This window comes from Aquarana catesbeiana, linkage group LG11, assembly GCF_042186555.1.
Source record: "Aquarana catesbeiana isolate 2022-GZ linkage group LG11, ASM4218655v1, whole genome shotgun sequence".
Lineage (NCBI taxonomy): Eukaryota > Metazoa > Chordata > Amphibia > Anura > Ranidae > Aquarana > Aquarana catesbeiana.
The window spans coordinates 47,732,230-47,752,716 of record NC_133334.1 but is presented as its reverse complement, the minus strand read 5'-3'; the positions used below and the strand labels follow the sequence as shown (position 1 = coordinate 47,752,716).

The 20,487-nt window shown below is 43.0% G+C and overlaps 1 protein-coding gene across 2 annotated transcripts in view; it reads right to left on the bottom strand.

Moving 5' to 3' along the window:
* Positions 1-2,467: 2,467 nt before the first annotated feature.
* CRY2 (cryptochrome circadian regulator 2) overlaps positions 2,468-20,487 on the bottom strand; it is an 81,982-nt gene continuing 63,962 nt past the window's right edge. For both annotated transcript variants that reach the window (XM_073604260.1, XM_073604259.1), the window contains 2 exons: positions 4,556-4,704; positions 2,468-2,697 (listed from right to left, as the gene is read on the bottom strand). In XM_073604260.1, coding sequence (XP_073460361.1) covers positions 4,580-4,704 — 125 coding nt within the window. In that variant the 3' untranslated portion in view covers positions 2,468-2,697; positions 4,556-4,579. The remainder of the gene's footprint in view (positions 2,698-4,555; positions 4,705-20,487) is intronic.

Sequence of the window (20,487 nt, the reverse complement as noted above, 5' to 3'; positions counted from 1 at the left end):
TAGACAAATGGGTGCAGACGGTTTATGTCCAGGGACGGCCATCTGTCCGAAACAGGTAATGTGGTTTCCGTACAGACAGCCCCGTAGAGTGTCATCCTGTCATTGATTCGCACAGCCCTCCGGTCTGCAGTAGATTGGAAACACTGGGCCGTATCCGCCATAGAAATATGCAAATCTGGGGGGAGGCTGTACGATCCTAAGCTGCCATGTGCTTGAGCCTTATGTGAGAAAACAAAATCCTGAGTACAGGATACATTGCTGTGCCTGTTAAAAAAGTATATTCGCATACTTTGCACCTTGCCCCTTTTGGAACAAGCTTATAAAAGGTTTAGGCTATCCAATAAAATTTGGATATTTGTGTAAATGAAAGAAAAACAGTAAAGTTCTTCCCAACCGTAAAGGCCAATTGAAATCTGGGCCCAATTGCTAAAAATTTAAATCAGTGTGCAGCAAAAGAAAATGGGGTTGATCGACTAAAAACGCGGAGTGTAGAATATTGAACAAGCCGACGTTAGAAGCCAATTGGCTACCATGCAGAGCTGCTCCAGACTTTGCACTCTCCAGCTTCATTAAATCAACCCCATATATGTTCACTTTGTTTTCTTTTTGGTTAATTACCCGGCAGCCTAAGGAAAAAAGGCCCTTTCCTCATAGATTGATGCAGACAGACTGCTGATTTCACACAAAGTGCAGCAGTCTTGCTCTGCAGAATAAATGCAAAACAAGGGACTTTTTTTGGACTGGAGCATAATTAACCAAAATGAGGCGAGACATAGAACACATTATTTTGCTGCACTTTTTTTTTTTTTTTTTTGCCATTTGGGCTGAGACTTCAGTCGGGTTTTAAGGGCTCATTAACGCGGCCGTATAATACGCTGCGTCCAGATCTGTACCGTGTACAGTTTTATATGGATCTGAGCGTTCACATGCGTAAATATATTAGATTGTAAGCTCTTCTTATTAGATTGTAAGCTCTTCTTATTAGATTGTAAGCTCTTCTGAGCAGGGCCCTCTTAATCCTCTTGTATTTTATTGTATTATAACTGTATTGACTCCCTTTCATATTGTAAAGCGCTGCGTAAACTGTTGGCGCTATATAAATCCTGAATAGTAATAATAAATAGTAAGTAAATAGACATGACCATATGAGCCACTGCCTAGTCATCCAGGGCCAGGGGGATGATGTAAATATAAGCAGTATGTACAAAGCGGTGGCGAATGACTAAATGCCAAACTCAATTGGCATTTTTGCCCCTGCCCACACCTCCCCCCCCCCAGCTCTGAATAAGTTATTAATTAGGCAGTGATGGTGGTGCAGAATGACCTCGGCCTTCAGAATAAATGATTTGGGCAACACAGTGGTGTAGTGGTTAGCACTTTCACCTAGCAGCAAAAAGGGCCACTGGTTCGACCACGACAACGTCTGCCTGGAGTTTGCATGTTCTCCCTATGCCTGCGTGGGTTTCCTCCGGGTACTCTGGTTTCCTCCCACACTCTAAAGACATGCTGGTAGGTTAATCGGAGCCTGTCTAAATTGGCCCTAGTATGTATAAATGTGTTAGGGACCTTAGATTGTAAGCTCCTTGAGGGTAGGGACTGATGTGAATGTACAATGTATATGTAAAGCGCTGCGTAAATTGATGGCGCTATACAAGTATCTGAAATAAATTTTGTACATAGTACGCATGTCAACTCTAAACACACATACGTGTATGTCCAAATAAGTTGAGGTGCATTACGAACCACTTATGCAGAATCTTTGTGCCGGCAAGGTCCTGCGTAAATTTCTACACTCCTGTGCATGAGCCCTAAGAGGACGCAGTGATATTGTATTGTGTACTCTGCTGAAGTCCGGTCCATCTTTAGGTCTTGTGTACAAGGGCTTGCTGTCATAACGTTGGCTTTTGAGCACAGTGCTGCTCAAATAAATGCTTTCAAGTGCAAACAGCAGTAAAAAGCTGCATTCAACTTGCAAGGCAAAAGCAACATAATAGGACTCGCTGTACCCAAACGCAACTCACATCATAGAATGTACTGTAGCAATGAGATAACCTGGAATCTTTGATGTGCACTTCAAAAGAAACATCAAGGGCAGGAAAACGATGCTCAAGTACACAAACCTTTGAGTCCTGTCAAGTCCTGGTAGCATGTATACAACCCGGGCTGATTTTGGGATGGTGGTATCCCCAGCTAGGCCCGGAAGCTGGATGAGACCAATTCTCCCACACAGATCCTTATTGGAGATTCTCTATTTGAGATGCTATATAGCCCCCTTCACTGGGCAGAAGGTTGGCAGGAAGACACACTGAGCTATGCCCAAGTACAACGCACCTAGGTTTGTTAGGACCTGACTGGTTCTCTTTAAAGAGCAGGCATTCAAACTAATGCTTTAGGCTTTTAGCAACTCTACAGTGAAGTTTCCTTCATCGTGTTATGATCACTGTTCTAGCAGCCAGACATGGCTGGGTGAGAGGTGGAATATTGCTAAAATATTCTTTTTTTTTTTTGTTTCATAAATTTTATTGTGTATCAAAACAGCATATACACAGATCATCGACAAAGTCCATAGCAGTTCCCTTTGCGTATACAAGGGTCCCATCATGTAGCTGGTATTAGTCCCAGTCAGGCAGTAATGTCACTCAGAGCCAGGGTAGAAGACATTATAATCAGATCTTCAGTAATATGCGCATGCATCGCCTGTCAGGAAAGAGAAGCAAAAAAAAAAAAAAAAAATCAAGGTATGTTTAAAATAGAACTATGTCAAGTGCTATTTTCAGCTAAAATGGTCAACTAATGTAAATGTCAAAAAACAGCAAATCCTTCTGTGTTAAAATATTGTTAATGGGATCCTCATGCTCCCCGCACAGCCATGCTGATTTCAAAAGTTAACAGCTGTGTGTCTGCATCTTGTGCTGCCTTATTAAAAAAGCCACTTTGTGGTGGATATCTGGAAAGTACCTTATAAAAAAAAAAAAAAAAATAATACATTTTCTGCCATTTGTGTAGTCCAGCTTTAAAAAAAAAATTAAATTAATTTGTCCCGGTTGCAATGGGCAACATAAGTTTTTTTTTTTCTTTTTTTTTTTTTACGGTTTGACAAAAATTTAACCAGCATAAAGCTGCCACCTGCTGGCCACTCCATGTCATGTCTGCAGCTGCATTTCCCGATAATCTGATCAGTGCTATACAGCCGACAGCTCCTTATCACCGACACTACAAACAAGATTTATTCTGCTGACATTTTTTTTTTTCCTTTCTTGGCGAATAGTACTTCTGCTGAGCTGTTATGGTACAAATCACCCACAATATCATCTCTTGCCTAGCATCATATCTGCTGCACAGCACAAATCCAGTGTCAGCACCAAGAGTTATTATAATACTGCAGTATCTTCTGGCAGCCAAGATTAGTAAATACAAGCCCTGCATAGTGATACCATAGCAGACCAGACCCCCCCCCCCCAAAAAAAAAAAAGCACACAAGGGAATGCTCTGATGTGCCCAGCCTCCTACATCATGTTGAGGGTCTGTGTAAAAAGGACTTTGGACTTGTGCGTCAATGGCAATAGTTTTGACATCTGTCTGAGATCATCAAAAGGATAGTTCACCTTACTTGGCCAAAAAAAGGTGCAATCTTTGTAACTGGTACTGTCCGGGAGGTTACCGATTGGTCTGCTAAAGCGGAGGTTCACACAAAAATTGAACCTCCGCTTTTCGGAACCCTCCCCCCCTCCAGTGTCACATTTGGCACCTTTCAGGGGGGAGGGGGGTGCAGATACCTGTATAATACAGGTATTTGCTCCCACTTCCGGCATAGACCCCCGTGGGAGTCTATGCCTCTTCCCGTCCCCCCCCTCCCAGAGACAGCAGGGACCATTCAGATTGCGCAGCGCAACCCGTGCATGCGCAGTAGGGAACCAGGAAGTGAAGCCACAAGGCTTCCTTATTGCACAGAACGCAGAAAATACTGTTAATGCAAACAGCTTTTTGGTCATACTTTTATCCTGGATCACAGGAACAAACTTACTTGTGCCCTTCTGTGACCCAGAATCAGCCGACAATGGGCTAAAGCCTGCTGTCTGCTGACATCACAGAACTGCTTCAGACTCTGGAAGGATCCAGACAATGTTGTCGGGATTCACCTTGATGCCTGACCAGCAGCTCTCTCAGCCTTTCAGCGTGCCACTGAGAGCCTGAGCCAGCCGCTACCCCCCCCCCCCCCCACTCTCCATAGCCTGGTGCTCCAGTGGGCCTGGAGGAACAGAGTGGAGAGTGAGCAGTAACTGGCAGACAGTCATTGCTCTCTGCACTGGAAAGACCGAGAGCTGAGTGATCAATGGTCATGTGATCACTCAGTTCTTGTGCTTGACTGATGCTGCAGCAGGGAGGTGAGGATGGAGGTTTGTTTTCTGCACTATTCCCACACTTTTCCTTTAAATCGATCAAATCCAACCTACACTGAAATCTAACAGCAAATACACCCTGCTTCTTTATGCCAATGCCCTGTGTGTGCCAGTGGCTCTAGTATATGAATACAATATTTGTCTTTGCTTCTGACCTGTGTGACGATACGAGATTCCGACTATAAGAAGTCTTTAGCGGCTCGCTCCATCTCCTGAACACACTGCAGCCTGGCCTTCTTGCACAACTCCCCATCCAGGTCTTCATGCTTGCGTTTGGGAGAGTCTACAGCACACAATCTGGGAGCTGCCGAGAGAAGATGTATAAAAGAAGGAAAATACGTTTAGATGGCACAGATCCAACATAAAAAGCTACTTTACACTATTCTAACAGAGTACTCAGAAATTTATTTTTTCCCCATTTCTCGAACCATTAAAACAAAAAAACACTTTCAATGGCATATAACCAAAAGGCAAAACTTTTTCCCAAGAATTTGGATAAAGTGGAGAGAGATTAGAACCCCTGTCAGGTTTGTATTGCTATCTGTGATCCTATTAGGGAGATTCATCCTCTGCATGTGTCCTGGTGATCACTGAAAGTAAAAGTAAATCTGAAATTTTGGGCTGTCACCAGATCAGGAATGAAGGGGGATTCTTCCAATGGGGACACTAGCTCTGGTGACCCCCCCCCCAATGACAACCAGGAATTTACTCACACTGGAGGTTTGGCAAACCAGAACTAGTGTCCCCATTGGAAAAATCCCCCTTCATTCCTGATCTGGTGACAACCCAAAATCTCAGATTTACTTTTAGTGATCAAATGCAGAGGATGTATGTATGTATGTGTATATATATATATATATACACACATATATATATATATATATATATATATACACATACATATATACACACATACACACACACATACACACACACATACACACACACATACACACATATATACATACATACACACACACAAAATTATATATATATACACACACACACACACACACACACACACACACACACACATATATATATATATATTTCTTCTGTGTGAGTGTTGGATGTGAGGATTTATTGATCTGGATTTGTATGCAGTTTTATATTACGTTAGTATTTGGTGAATTATGTGTAATCATTTTTAGGGTAATGTTTTGAGCATGTGGTTCAAATTTTTGCATTCTGTAGTTTGATATTCTGCTATTTTTCAATTGGCGTTCTTATTCTATGTAGTATTTTAATAGAATGGTATGGTTTATTACAGTATTAGTGCTAAATTACACTCTCCGGCCACTTTATTAGGTACACCTGTTCAACGGCTTAGTAACAAATTGCTAATCGGCGAATCACATGGCAGTAACCCAATGCATTTAGGCATCTAGACATGGAGTAGACGACTTGCTGAAGTTCAAACCAAGCATCAGAAATGGGAAAGAAAGGGGATTTAAGTGACTTTGAACATGGCATGGTAAAAAATTGCTGATCTACTGGGATTTTCACGCACAACCATCTCTAGGATGAATGGTCCGAAAAACAGACAATATCCAGTTGATGTCAGAGGAGATTGGGCAGACTGGTTTGAGATGACAGAAAGGCAACAGTAACTCAATTAACCACTCGTTACATCCAAGGTATGCGGAATACCATCTGTGAATGTACAACAGATCAAACCTTGCAGCAGAAGACCACACTGGGTGCCACTCCTGTCAGCTAAGAACAGGAAACTGAGGCTACAATTCGCACAGGATCACCAAAATTGGACAATAGAAGATCGGAAAAACGTTCCCTGGTCTGATGAGTCTCGATTTCAGCTGCGACATTCAGATAGTTGGGTCAGAATTTGGCATAAACAACATGAAAGCATGGATCCATCCTGCCTTGTATCCAACGGTTCAGGCTGGTGGTGGTGTAATGGTGTGGGGGGTATTTTCTTGGCACACTTTGGGCCCCTCAGTACCAATTGAGCATCATTTAAACACCACGACCTACCTGAGTATTGTTGCTGACCATGTCCATCCCTTTACGACTACAGTGTACCCATCTTCCGATGGCTCCTTCCAGCAGGATAATATACCAGGTCACAAAGCTCAAATCATCTCATCACTGGTTTCTTGAACATGACAATGAGATCACTGTACTCCAATGGCCTCCACAGTCACCAGATCTCATCCAATAGAGCACCTTAGTAATGTGGTGGAACGGGATATTTGCATCATTGATGTGCAACCGACAAATCTGCAGCAACTGCATCATGTCACTATGGACCAAATTCTTTGAGGAATATTTCCAACACCTTGTTGAATCTATACCATGAGGAATTAAGGCAGTTCTGAAGGCAAAAGGGGGTCCAACCCGCTACTAGCAAGGTGTCCCTAATAAAGTAGCCAGTGGGTTTTAATTTGTTTATTTTAATTGGTTATTGCATGTATTGATTTGCTGTTATTGGTAATTTTGTTATTTTGTCTTGTTTGTTATTGTGAATTTGTGTTTGACTTGTTGAATGTATCTGAGTAATTTCCCTTCGGGATTAGTAAAGTATTCTGAATTGGATTTCCTCTCACTTCCTGCTTTGATTATGGGACAGGAAGTGAAAAGGGAAATTTTCCCCAATGGGGCACAGATGGCAAAAATAAAACTGACAGGGGTTATAACCCTCCCATACTCTATCCAAAATGGAACCAAAAAGGTTCTTCCTTCGTTCTCCGTTTTTTTTTTCTTTGCGCAAGGTAATTTTTATTGAAAATTATTTCTTTAGTTATACAACAGAGAAACAACACAAAACAGTAGCCCAAAACAGACGACCGCTGTTAAAATATTAAAAGGAAAATAAAACAAAAAAGATAATAAATAAAACAAAATGATAAAATATAATTTTGTGCCATTAAATAACACTGCAAACTGATATTGACATGTCAAAGGAGCAAAACTGCCAAAAGCTTTCCTCCAAAAAAACTTTCCTGCCCCTTTCACACAGGCGCCCCCCTTCCCATCTCTGTTCCTAGACTCCTCCCTTTGCTGAGTTGGATCAGAACTGAAAGGGATGTCACATATGGGTCCGTTTCAATTGTTCTTTCATCTGGTCCTGGAGGAAAAATGGACTCATGTAATCCCTATGGGTGGCCAGATGTAAGTAGATGTGCATTCACCGATATTCGCTTCCATCTGGTCAAGACGGTAAAATGTGGACATGGAACAGAAACCTTTTCTGTTTGGTGCAACAAACCTGAACATACCCGGATGTGGGTGGATATAGGGCGACGCACATCCGATAACACGCAGCCACCCATAGGTATACACTGCGATCCATATTTGATCTGGGCAGAAAACGGATTGATGGTCCACCCATGTGAAAGGGGCTTTATATAAAAAAATAAAATAAATGAATAAAAAACAAAACGCTTTACAAAGGAGCTTTTAAATGTTATAAAACATCTGGTGCTGTACTGCCATCTAGTGGATAATGGACAGACTGCATATAGGTGGTGGTACAAAAAAACCCTGTCTGGGCTCACACCAGAAACGTATGCCTTAAGCTGGCCATACACTATAAGAAAAATTGGCCGAAATTTGGTTATTTGGCCAGTTCGTTCGTTATTCGGCCAGTTAATGGGCACAAAATCGATAATCGCTGGGATGTTTTTGAGCCAAAAAACCGGAAGGACAAGTTTGGAAATTTTCTCCCGAACGAACGATAAATTGAAAGGTTAATGTGTTTTCTGTCCAAACTGTTTGCACTAGGAATATGTAAAAAAAACGAACAAAAAATTGATTCATTTATGTCCACCGAAGGATTTATCAGTCATTAAACGATGGCACTATTGATTGCTCTCACGACCGAATGGGTTTGGCCGATTTTTCCTATAGTGTATGGCCAGCATTAAAGTCTGGCAACTGAGCAGTGGCGGTGCATCCATAAGGGCGCACGGGCGCCACCCCCTCTGTCACCAATAGATAGATTCATGCATTGCATAAATCTATCCATGGCCGCCGCTGCCACCCCCTATTCAGGCGCCCGGCCCCTTTTCGGGCACAGGGCGCCCGAATCACAGCGGCAGGGGGTGGTTTTGAAGCACCCGATTAGAGCCTATGGCTCTAATAGGCTTCAAAAAACGTGACCTGCGAGTGCCCAGCATGGCTTCTCAGCTGTGTTAGAAAAGCGAATGAATATTCACTTTCCTAACACTAAACTGCCTTTCCGCCATTCAGGTGTTCGGATCTGTTACCCGTCACCTGATTGGCTGAAACGACAGGCGCTGTGATTGGATGCCAGGCGTCCAATCATAGCAGAGGACGGGAAGAGAGGACGGGAGAAGAGATGGAGGAGCTGTCCCACCGAGACAGGTAAGTGCAGACGGCGGGCGGCACACTGGCATCTGATATGGCACAGTGGCTGCGTTTGATGGAGCACAGTGGGAGCAATTGATGGGCACAAGTGGCTGCATATGACCGGCACAAGTGGCTGCAGTACTATCGGGGGAGATATATTATTATTATACAGGATTTATATAGCGCCAACAGTTTGCGCAGCGCTTTACAACATGAGGGCAGACAGTACACTTACAATACAAATCAATACAGGAGGGATCAGAGGGTCCTGCTTGTTAGAGCTTACAATCTAGAAGGGAGGGTCAAGTGGAAACAAAAAGGTAATAACTGTGGGGGATGAGCTGATGGAAAAAATGAAAATACAGATGTTAGGTGTGGGCAGGGTAGGTTTCTCTGAAGAGAAGGGTTTTCAGGGATCGTCTAAAAGCTTATAGAGTAGGAGATAAGCGGACAGATTGGGGTAGGGCATTCCATAGGATTGGAGAGGCTTTGGAAAAGTCCTGGAGGCGAGCATGGGAGGAGGTGCCGAGGGAGCTAGAGAGCAGGAGGTCTTGAGAGGAACGAAGAGAACGAGTAGGTTGATATTTAGAGACTAAGCTAGTGATGTAGCTGGGGGCGAAATTGTGGATGGCTTTGTACGTAGTTGTTAGAATTTTGAATGTAATTCTTTGGCCGAGCGGAAGCCAGTGGAGGGATTGACAGAGAGGAATGGCAGACACAGAGCGATTGGTAAGGTGGATGAGTCTGGCAGTGGCATTCATGATGGATTGTAGAGGTGATAGCCTATATAGAGGTAGGCCAATGAGAAGGGAGTTGCAGTAGTCGAGGCAAGAGATGACCAGCAAGTGAATTAAGAACTTTGTTGTGTCATTGGAAAGGGGCGTATTTTGGAGATGTTGCGGAGGTTGAGGCGGCAGGATTTGGACAGTGATTGGATGTGTTGCTTGAAGGAGAGTTCAGAGTCCAGGACTACACCTAGAACCTTGGCATGTGGGGATGGGCTTATAGTTGTGCCATCAATTTTTACAGAGAGATCAGGGGAAGGGGCATATGGGGGAGGAAAAACTATAAGTTCGGTTTTGGATAGATTAAGTTTGAGGAAGTGGTGTGACATCCAGACTAATATATCTGATAGTAATATAGTGATACGTGAATAGACAGAGGGAGTGAGCTGAGGGGTAGAGAAATAGATTTGGGTGTCGTCAGCGTAGAGGTGGTATTGGAAGCCATGGGAGGCTATCAGTTGATCTAGGGAGGCGGTGTGGATTGAAAATAGGAGAGGTCCAAGAACAGAACCCTGAGGGACCCCAACAGAGAAAGGAAGAGGAGAGGAGGAAGTAGAGTTATAAGAAACGCTAAAGGTGCGGTTGGATAAGTAGGAAGAGAACCAGCGAAGTGTACAGTCACGGAGACCAAAAGGCGTGTAGTTTTTTGAGAAGGAGCGAGTGGTCAACCGTATCAAAGGCAGCAGAGAGGTCCAGGAGTAGGAGTACAGAATAGTGTCGATTGGTTTTGGCCGTTAGTAGATTGTTTGTTAGTTTTAGGAGAGCAGTTTCTGTGGAGTTTTGAGGATGAAATCCAGACTGAAGTGGATCAAGAAGGCTATTATCAGCGAGGTGGACGCACAGTCGGTTGTAGACCAGACGTTCAAGGAGTTTGGATAAGAAGGGGAGCAAGGAGATGGGGCGTAGTTTGTTAAGATTGGATGGGTCCAGTGAGGGCTTTTTAAGTATGGGTCTGACAAGTGCATGTTTTAGAGAGTTGGGGAAGATGCCAGAAGAGAGGGAGAGATTGAAGATGTGGGTTAGAGAGTGTAGCATAGAGCCAGAGGGTGAACGTAGCATTTGTGAGGGAACAGGATCCAGAGGGCAGGTGGTAAGGTGGACATTAGCAAGTAGTTTAGCAACTTCGTCAGTAGCGGTGGGGTTGAAAGAGGGAAATAATGATTGTGCCTGTGGGCATGAAGTGTAAAGCGTGGAGGGTGTCGGCATAGTATATTTATATTTATTATGATTTTTTTTATACACTTTCGCTGGGGTCTCTGAAGCATGTAGGAGGAAGAAAGCTGGGTCATCCGGAATAGGAAGTTCCGTAAACTTTTGCGTAATTTGACGTATTTTCCTCCAGAAGTCTGCCAGTTTAGGGCATGACCAGAAAATGTGTAGAAGAGTTCCTCGCTCATTCTGGCATCACCAGCAGAGGTTGAAAGTGAAGGGGGAGTATTTATGTAGCTGTGCCGGGGTTCTATACCATCGCTACAAGATTTTAAAGTTAGTCTCCTGTGCTTTTGTGCAGATGGAAAATTTGTGTATGAAGCGGAGGATGTGGAGGCGCTGGTTTGGGTTAAAGTGGCGATCTAACTCCCGTTCCCACCCGATCATGCCTGGGGGTTGGAAATCATCTAGGGGGTCATCAACAGCTTGTATGCGAGTGAGAGTGTATGAGGTAGAGGTCCAGTCTCTGAGCAACAGTCCTCAAAGGTCGTGAGTGGTTGGCTAGGGTCTCTAGGGCAGGGGGTCTCAAACTGGCGGCCCTCCAGCTGTTGTGAAACTACAAGTCCCATGAGGCATTGTAAGGCTGACAGTTACAAGCAAGACTCCCACAGGCAGAGGCATGATGGGAGTTGTAGTTCTGCAACATCTGGAGGGCCACCAGTTTGAGACCCCTGCGGGTGTGGTAAGGATTTTAAGAAATGGCCTACCTGGAGCGCTCTCAGAAAATCTAAGCGGAAGGGGCCCGCAGGGTCTATGAGATCCGTTATGGACACCCATCTACACATGGTCTGTAAGTGTGAGGCTTGATAATGACCTGATAAGATTCTGAAAAATCACATCGCAAAGTCCGGGCGTAAATGATGGGTTGCCCAAAATCGGGGGGTAGAGGCGAGTTCATAGACGAGATAGCGGCCTGGGAGAATAGGTTAGCGCAAATGCGTGAGGTAGGAACACATGCCAAAAAACTTGGGACAGGGCCAGGTTTACCACTCTGGTGGAGATTTACTAAAACTGGTGCACATAGAATCTGGTTCAGCTATGCATAGTAACCAGCTCCTAGGTTTTATTGTCAATGTTTAAAGCTTTTGTTAACCGAAACAAAAAAACAAAACAAAACAAAAAAAAAAAAAAAAAAAATGGATCCTGTCCCTTAAAGCATGTTATATAGCACAGTGCTTGTGTGGTTTTATTTGGCCCCCTGTAACACCTGTAATACCTGGCTGATCCTGCCAGCTTCTTGCCATAGACAAGTCAGTCATCACTGGGAGGTTACCCCTACCCCCTAGCTTCCAGTCCTCAACTACATGGTCTGGCACATGCACATTTTTTGATCTTTTTAATAACCAGTTTATGATCACCATCATCTTTTGGAGACTGGAGTTTGGATTGTCAGCTGTCAAACCATTGACCTATGTTCTGTCTATGGCACAGTTATTGGTTATGAACACTTTTACTAGTAAGTTCTCTAATCCTTGCTCTCCCTCTTTTGCCATGCTCCAAGTTATTGTCCCCATTTTCTGTACTAGCCTTATACATTTTTTGATTTCATTTCTATTTATGTATTTTCTATGATAGACCAGTGTATCTTCAAAACCCCCCGAAGAAGGAACTGTATAAACAAAATTCCGAAACATGTTGGGTATTCTGACTGTCATGTTCGATTGTGTTCTCTCACCATAGAGTCCTCTCCAACATGCTTCAGGAGATTAACTGTATGAACTGTTCATCATATGGTTTTTAATCATGTATCCTATGTATTTTGAATAGAATTTGTAATTTTTACTACTCCTATACTCTCCTACTTGCCCTACCTGCACTAACCCTCACCTATACAATCCCCGGGGCAATTTCTCTGCTTTTCCCTTGATTATTTGGGATGAGGTGTGGGGTTCTAGATATATTATATATATTTTTGCTTGATAGTTTTTTGTTTTCATATTTTTGCATTTTTAGATGGCACAACTATTTACAGATGGTGATTTTTGGAAGTATTCCTGAGCCCATGCAACGATGTCCATCATAGAATCATGTCAGTTTTTAATGGAGTGCTGTCTGAGGGCCCATAGATCACGGGCATCCAATATTGCGTTTCATCCTTGTCCCTTGCCACACGGAGAATTCTCCAGATTCTCAGAATCTTTTGATATTATGTACTGTAGATGATGATATATTTAAAGTCTTACAATTTCCCATTAGTTAGTTATGAGGAAAGGTTGTGAGCACTGAACTTATTCTCTCTGGAGAAGAGACGCTTGAGAGGGGACATGATTTCAATGTATAAATACCGTACTGGTGACCCCACAATAGGTATAAAACTTTTTCGTGGAAGGGAGTTTAAAGACACGTGGCCACTCAAAAATAGAAGAAAAGAGGTTTAACCTTAACCACTTGCCGCCTGCCCACCATCAAATGACAGCTGGGCGGTACGCCACTCGTTCTGGGTGGACGTCATATGACGGCTTCCCAGAACGACTGCGGCTCTTTAACAAAGTGATCGGCTGTGTCCAATCACAGCCGGTCACATGTAAACACGGAGATGCCGGTAATCAGCGCTCCTTGCCTCACACTGACAGAGTGTGAGGAGAGGAGAGCTGATCAGCGGCATCTCCTCACAGGGGACAGCTAGGTATGTAATCAGGGCACTGATCATCAAGGCCCTGATTACAATTAAGTGCCCACCAGTGCCAGCAATGATTGCCCACCATTGCCAGCAATCAGTGCCCACAAGTGCCAGCAATCAGTGGCCATTAGTGATGCCAGTCAGTGCTGGCTATCACTGCTGCCCATCAATGCCCACCAGTGCTGCCCATCTGTGCCCACCAGTGCCACCTATCAGTGCTCATGAGTGCCCATAAGTGCGGCATATTCGTGCCTCATTAGTGCGACCTAATCAGTGCCCATAAGTGCCACCTCATCAGCGCCCATCACCGCCACCTCATCGGCACCCATCAGTGAAGGAGAAAAATTACTTATTTACAAAATTTACTGACAGAAACTAAGAAAACTTTTTTTTTTTTTTTTTTTTTTAGGAAAAAAAATTAAAAACCCAGGTGTGATTAAATACCACCAAAAGAAAGCTCTTTGTGTGAAGAAAATGATAACAATTTCACATGGTTACAGTGTAGCATGACTGCACAATTGTCATTCAAAGTGTGACAGCGTTAAAAGCTGAAAAATGGCCTGGGCAGGAAGGGGGTGTAAGTGCCCTGTATTGAGGTGGTTAAACTACGTAGAGGGTTCTTTACTGTAAGAGTGACAAGGATGTGGAATTCTCTTCCACAGGCGGTGGTCTTAGCGGGGGGGGGGGGCATCGATAGTTTAAAAAAACTATTAGATAAGCACCTGAACGACCACAACATACAGGGATATACAATGTAATACTGACATATAATCACACACATAGGTTGGACTTGTGTCTTCTTTCAACCTCACCTACTATGTAACATTGAGGAACATTATTATGAAATTGACAATTTTTAGAAGCAGCTTTTCACAGATTGGTGAACCTATGCAAATCTTTACTTCTGACTCTCTAAGATGCTCTTTTTATACCCAGTCATGTAACGAACCTGTTGCTAATTAACCCAATTAGTTGCAAAATGTTTTTTCCAGCTTCCATGTTAGTACCACTTTTTGTTGCCCTTTTTTGAGAGGTGTGGCTGCCATCAACTTTAAAATGACCTTATTTTAATTTCTTAACATGGCCCATTTTCTCAGTTAAAACATTTGATAGGTTTTCTATTTTCTATTGTGAATAAAATATGGATTTATGAGATTTGCAAATCATTACATTCTTTTTTTTAATGTAAATTTTACACAATATTTTTGAATTGGGGTTGTACAATGAACAAGCATTGTTAGTCATTTTCTTTTCTTTTTTTTTTTTTTTTTTAACTAGCAAAAATGACTTACTGGAGGTTAAAATATAATATTTCAACCATTTGATGTAACCTTAGCCTTTCAGATGACATTTCTTTTCTAATCCCCCCAGTGGCCGGTGATCGATCAATGACGTGCAGTAACAGACCTGCTCTAATGATATTATGTGTTTGTATTCTGTGTCTTGAATACGCAGTGAGCTGAACAGTTCTCTATTCTCAGTATTTATTCTATTTTTAGGATCGGTACAAAAGTCTATCAGGGAGAAAAATGGGTTTTGTGTACCGAGACCTACCAAGATACACACATAGTAATTATGTCATGCCCACGTTTGAGAATGGACAGAATGAACAGCACAATTCTATTCAATGGTCTTTATAACAAGCAAAGAGCAAAATGCTCGATTTGCAGTAAATTGAACACCAACTTTGCTACAGAATGTTGAAAGTTGAAATCTGGTTGCTATAGGATACTGCTGTAGCCAGGCTTTAGTTCGTAGCAATAGAACACAGCAGTAGGGCACAGGAGTTGGTAAACTCAATAAGGCATCATTTTATAAAAAATAGCACATTTGCAAGATGCTGTATTCCAGCTAGAGTGGCAACAGAAGAAAAGGGTTGTGCCAAGATGAGGAGCCATGAAAACCAGTAGAGCAGCAGCGGTGTGGCAGATGGAGGAAGTCATTGGCGGCGTCTATGGCCACAGCTGGTGCAGCACACAGACAGGAGGCAGAGCAATGTCACAGAATGGGTAGGCTACGCGTTTTAGGGGCACCGCTCCCTTTGTTAACCACTTCCCTTGCCTCGTTTCGGGTGGACATCATATGACGTCCTCTTGGAACACAGCCATGCTGCGGGCGTAATCTATCACTGGACCCGGCCGATGGCAGGTCACTGTACCGGCCCACTGTCGGTACCATGTGATCATTGTGACCAATCACAGCTGATTACATGACAGTTGTAAACATGCATGCTTCCCTTTCACACCATTCATTGTATTCTATTGTGTTGCTAACTGTAATTGGCCACAGTGATAGCATGGTACATACAGGGCCAATCATAGCCCATCTGTACCATGTGATTATCTGTGGCCAATTACAGCTAACTACAATAGTAACACTGAATTAATTAGTTTCATTCATTCATTAAAAATGGTTTAATATACGAATGAAACTCATTGGTATAAGCCAGGGGTGTCCAAACTTTCTAAAAAAAAAAAAAAAAAAAAAGGACCAGTTTACTGTCCTTCAAACTTTAGGGGGGGTCGGATTGTGTCAGTGGTGGGGAATAGCGGCCCATCAATGGTGTCAGTGGGGGGGGGGGGTATAGCGGCCCATCACTTGGTGTCAGTGGAAGGAATAGCGGCCCATCACTTGGTGTCAGTGGGAGGAATAGCGGCCCATCACTTGGTGTCAGTGGGAGGAATAGCGGCCCATCACTTGGTGTCAGTGGGAGGAATAGCGGCCCATCACTTGGTGTCAGTGGGAGGAATAGCGGCCCATCACTTGGTGTCAGTGGGAGGAATAGCGGCCCATCACTTGGTGTCAGTGGGAGGAATAGCGGCCCATCACTTGGAGTCAGTGGGAGGAATAGAGTGGCAGGAACCATAACACACGGTGGCTGACAATAGGTGGAATAATGCACCAAGGGCCAGATAAAAGTGAGCAAAGGGCAAGATCTGGCTCCCGAGCCGCAGTTTGGAGACCACTGGTATATGCAATCAATGTGTAAAAAAAAATAAAATTCCTGATCACTTCCCCGGCGTAGTACAGTGTTACTATGGTAACATTGTACTGCTCTGATCACAGTGTGTTTAAAAAAAAAAAAAAAAAAAATTTTGTTTTTATCAAACTGTCCGCCAGTGTCCCTGAACACCATCACAACAGTTATATGATGACGCTGTATTGCACTAGTGACCATATGAAAATAAATAACTAAAACTTCAAAAACTCACCATGCATCCTAGTAAATACATTGGGGTATCTACTTCCCAAAAAGGGGTCATTGGGGGGGGATGGGGGGGGGGCGAGAGAGTATTTGTACTGTCCTGGTGTTTTTGGGTCTTAAGAATTGATAGGCCATCAATACATCTGGATTGATAAAATTTCAGATATGTATACACTATAGTTTGTGGACTAACTTTTCTGCAGACTAAATAATAAATACAGATCTAGGCTTTTCACCAAAGAAATGAAGAATACAGTATGGCCTACATTTATGAAGATTGATTATTCACTTGATTAATTTTATAACAAAAAAATTAATAAAATTGTCGGGTTTTTCTCCGTTTATTTAGCAAAAAATAAAAAACCCAGCAGGGCTTAAATACAACCAAAAGAAAGCTCTATTTGTGTGAAAAAAATATTATAGAAATTTCATTTGGGTACAGTGTAGCATGACCGCGCAATTGTCATTCAAATTGTGAGAGTGCTGAAAGCTGAAAATCGGCCTGGGCAGGAAGGGGGTAAAAGTGCCCTGTATTGAAGCAGTTAAACTAGCCCAAAAGGAAAAGCCAGGTTTAAGCATGGCAGGCTGGAACTAGCATAGTTTTAAGCTGGCAGATCTGGCACCACACATCACTGCTTTACTGGTTCATCATCTTGGCATGGCGGCCCTTTCCTTCTGCTGCCACTCTGGTTGGAATGCAGCATCTCACTTATAAATGTGCCATTTTTGATAAAAGTAACTCTATTGATTTTACCAACTCCTGCGCCCTGCCGCTGTGTTCTTTTGCATATATCATTGAGTGGATCCTTTCCAGATCTGCAATCAGAAGCTGCAGGATATCCCTGGATCCATCCCCAGTGCATACCTTTCCCTCTATATGGGCTGTATATGACATGGGAGCACTGAGCAAGCTGTGTGCAATTTCTGTGCATAGATTTCTGGTTGTTAGTAGCAACCCTTTGCAGATGCACATGACCCATGGCTCCATCATGTGGTAGGCGCCCAAAGCAAGGTTTTTTCCTCTTTGAACGGTTTTTGATTAATTTTTTTAAAATGAAAATCGTATGTAAAGCCAACATTTGTATTAACATTTTTTGGTAGATTGGGTCTGTGTCCCTCAACAGACTCCAAGAAAAGGATTTTATGGCAAGTACAAAAATTCTATTTTATTTCTCCTCTATTGAAGTACACTATAGTCGGGACAAAATCAGTCAAACTGAGTAGTGGGCAATACAGCAACAACCACTAACAGGCATCACAAAAAGGAAGGGGACTGCCTGCATCTTGTAAGTTGCCTGAAGGACCAATGCTCAAATCCAAAATTGATGAGGTGGAACCCTCTACAACAGGGATATGCAATTAGCGGACCTCCAGCTGTTGCAGAACTACAAGTCCCATGAGGCATAGCAAGACTCTGACAGCCACAAGCATGACACCCAAAGGCAGAGGCATGATGGGACTTGTAGTTTTGCAACAGCTGGAGGTCCGCTAATTGCATATCCCTGCACTACAAGATAGTGGAACCTGCCAACATGACTGAAGGGAAAGCATGGAGAATCGACCTGATGCTCCAGGACCAGGATGCTGAAGGTCTTCACAAGAGTGCAATGACTCCACCCAGAAGGGAACACCAAACTTGAACCAGTGAGAAGCTGATCAACCAGATCCCAACAAAACAGGCGGAACAAAAACAAATTCCCAAATAGGGAGGAAAAGACTACAATTCCCAAGAGAGAACCCAGGTGCAGGTGAGCAAAAACACCTGGTCTACACTGGAATTCCCAGACCTTACATCTCTAAACCTAAGGTTTAAGAGGATGGAAACTGGCTAAGGGTATTGCCTAGCCAGAAAACCAATGGAGCTAAACCAGGCATAACAGAAAATGTATGGCACAACACAATAGCCCACAAAGGGTGCCAAGTGACTCCTGAGAATTTTATTGAACTCAAGGATTAGATCTCACAAAGTCCCAGGACTGGTGTCACCGGAACTGCCAGAAGGAACAGAGGGTGAAACTAAAGCATCCTCTCTAACATTCTGAGGTGGCTGGGAGCTTGCAGAAAAATTCTGCAGAGCCTTCCTAACCCTGAGCACAGCCATAGGGCTAAGAAGCTCCTGAACAGGGGTATGCTCTGGCCTCCCATGCCATTGTTAATTACAGTATCAAGTGAAGGGCCAAAGAGACAACAACCCTCAAAAGCCAAGTGAGTCAGACACTCATTGGAGATGCCATTAGTGTCCCAGCGGCATAACTCGAGTGCTCTGTGCCTCTGTATGGCCATCAGTCCTATGCAGAGCTTAGATGCTTGTAACAAGCCATCACAACTGAAGTGCAAGCTTCCAGACATTTGTTCCCACAGGCTCTACTATACAATGGACTACCCTGAAGAAAAAACACAAAAAGGAATAGTCCTTGGCATGCTTTATTATCTCCTGGGCACGATTTAGATCACTATAACACAGTGTTTCTCAAACTGTGTGCCATGGCAACCTAGTTTCCGCATGAGATTTGCAGGGGTGTCATGGGAGTTTTGAAACCTTTAACATATCGAAAAATTAAATGGTAAATCAATATTGCAAAAGTTTAAAAAGGAATATATATATATATATATATATATATATATATATATATATATATATATATATATATATATATATATATATATATATATATATATAAAAAACACAATTTGTCAGTTTATCATTCATTGGTTCCTTTCATAACGCGAGACTTGTGCGAGATCTCGGGAGAACTCGATTGCTCCAATTATAATATAATAGAGACCGTTCCATTCCAACTTTCAGGATTGACTGAAATGAAATCGAAAATGAGAGAGAGCGCGACTGCTATAACAGCCGACAGTGAAAAGATACTGGAAAGTAACAAATGTTACAATTCACAGGGTAAAAACACAACCCGGGTAAAAGGTGGAAGGGATACAATGTAACCATGCTGACAAAAAAAAAAAAAACACACAACACAAATGGATACAAAATAAAAAGGCAAAAACCTCCAGGAGGTATAGCAGATTCAAAACACAGGCAACCAAAATTGACAGATCCTTAGTCTAGATTCACACATATGTGGTGAGGGATCCCTGTGCGTTTCCTTTCCTGCACCGCACTGTATTTGGGATCTGCCGCAGGTGTCAATACAAAGTTAACGACATGATGAAATGCATTGCAAACGCAGTGCGGTTTGCCTGCACCGGATTACATAGTACAAAACAACCATGAAATCCGGTTGCGGTGCGGCTCCAAAAAGGTGAACGGCTCAATTTGCATCGCTTTAAATCGCATGGGAATTGCACAGAAATTAGGTGCAGTTTCTGTGCAATTCACATGCTGGTTATAGTGTGAACCGGGGCTTAGGCAGCCTCCTCTTGTAAGCTTGGGGAAGCAGGCTCTGGAGAGAACAAAAGGGGAGGAAGAGAGAGGCGTCACAAGATCATAGTGTAGCTATCCTTTTATTAACTAAAAAATAGTTATAATTATAAAAGGTAATCAAATGCACTCACAGTGGAGACCATACAGCATATCAGAGCCCGTCACCGAATCACCACTCTGATTCTCCTTATGTACCGAAGCAAAGGATTATGGGATACACATTTCAGGATACCATCACATCCCCGTCATCAGTCTAACCCAGTGCTAACCTCTGGGCAGATTCCGACATTAATTGTCAGGATCCCTATAAAGCAGCGTTTCTCAATTCCAGTCCTCAAGGCACACCAGCAGGTTATGTTTTCAGGATTTCCCTCTGATAATACGGCTGTGGTAATTACTAAGGCAGTGAAACTGATCAAATCGTCTGTGCAAAATAATGGAAAGCCTGAAAACATGACCTGTTGGTGCACCTTGAGGATTGGAATTGAGAAACACTGGTGTAGAGCCTGGACGTAAGTCAGCAGTGGACTTTACCCGCTGTTGGCTGA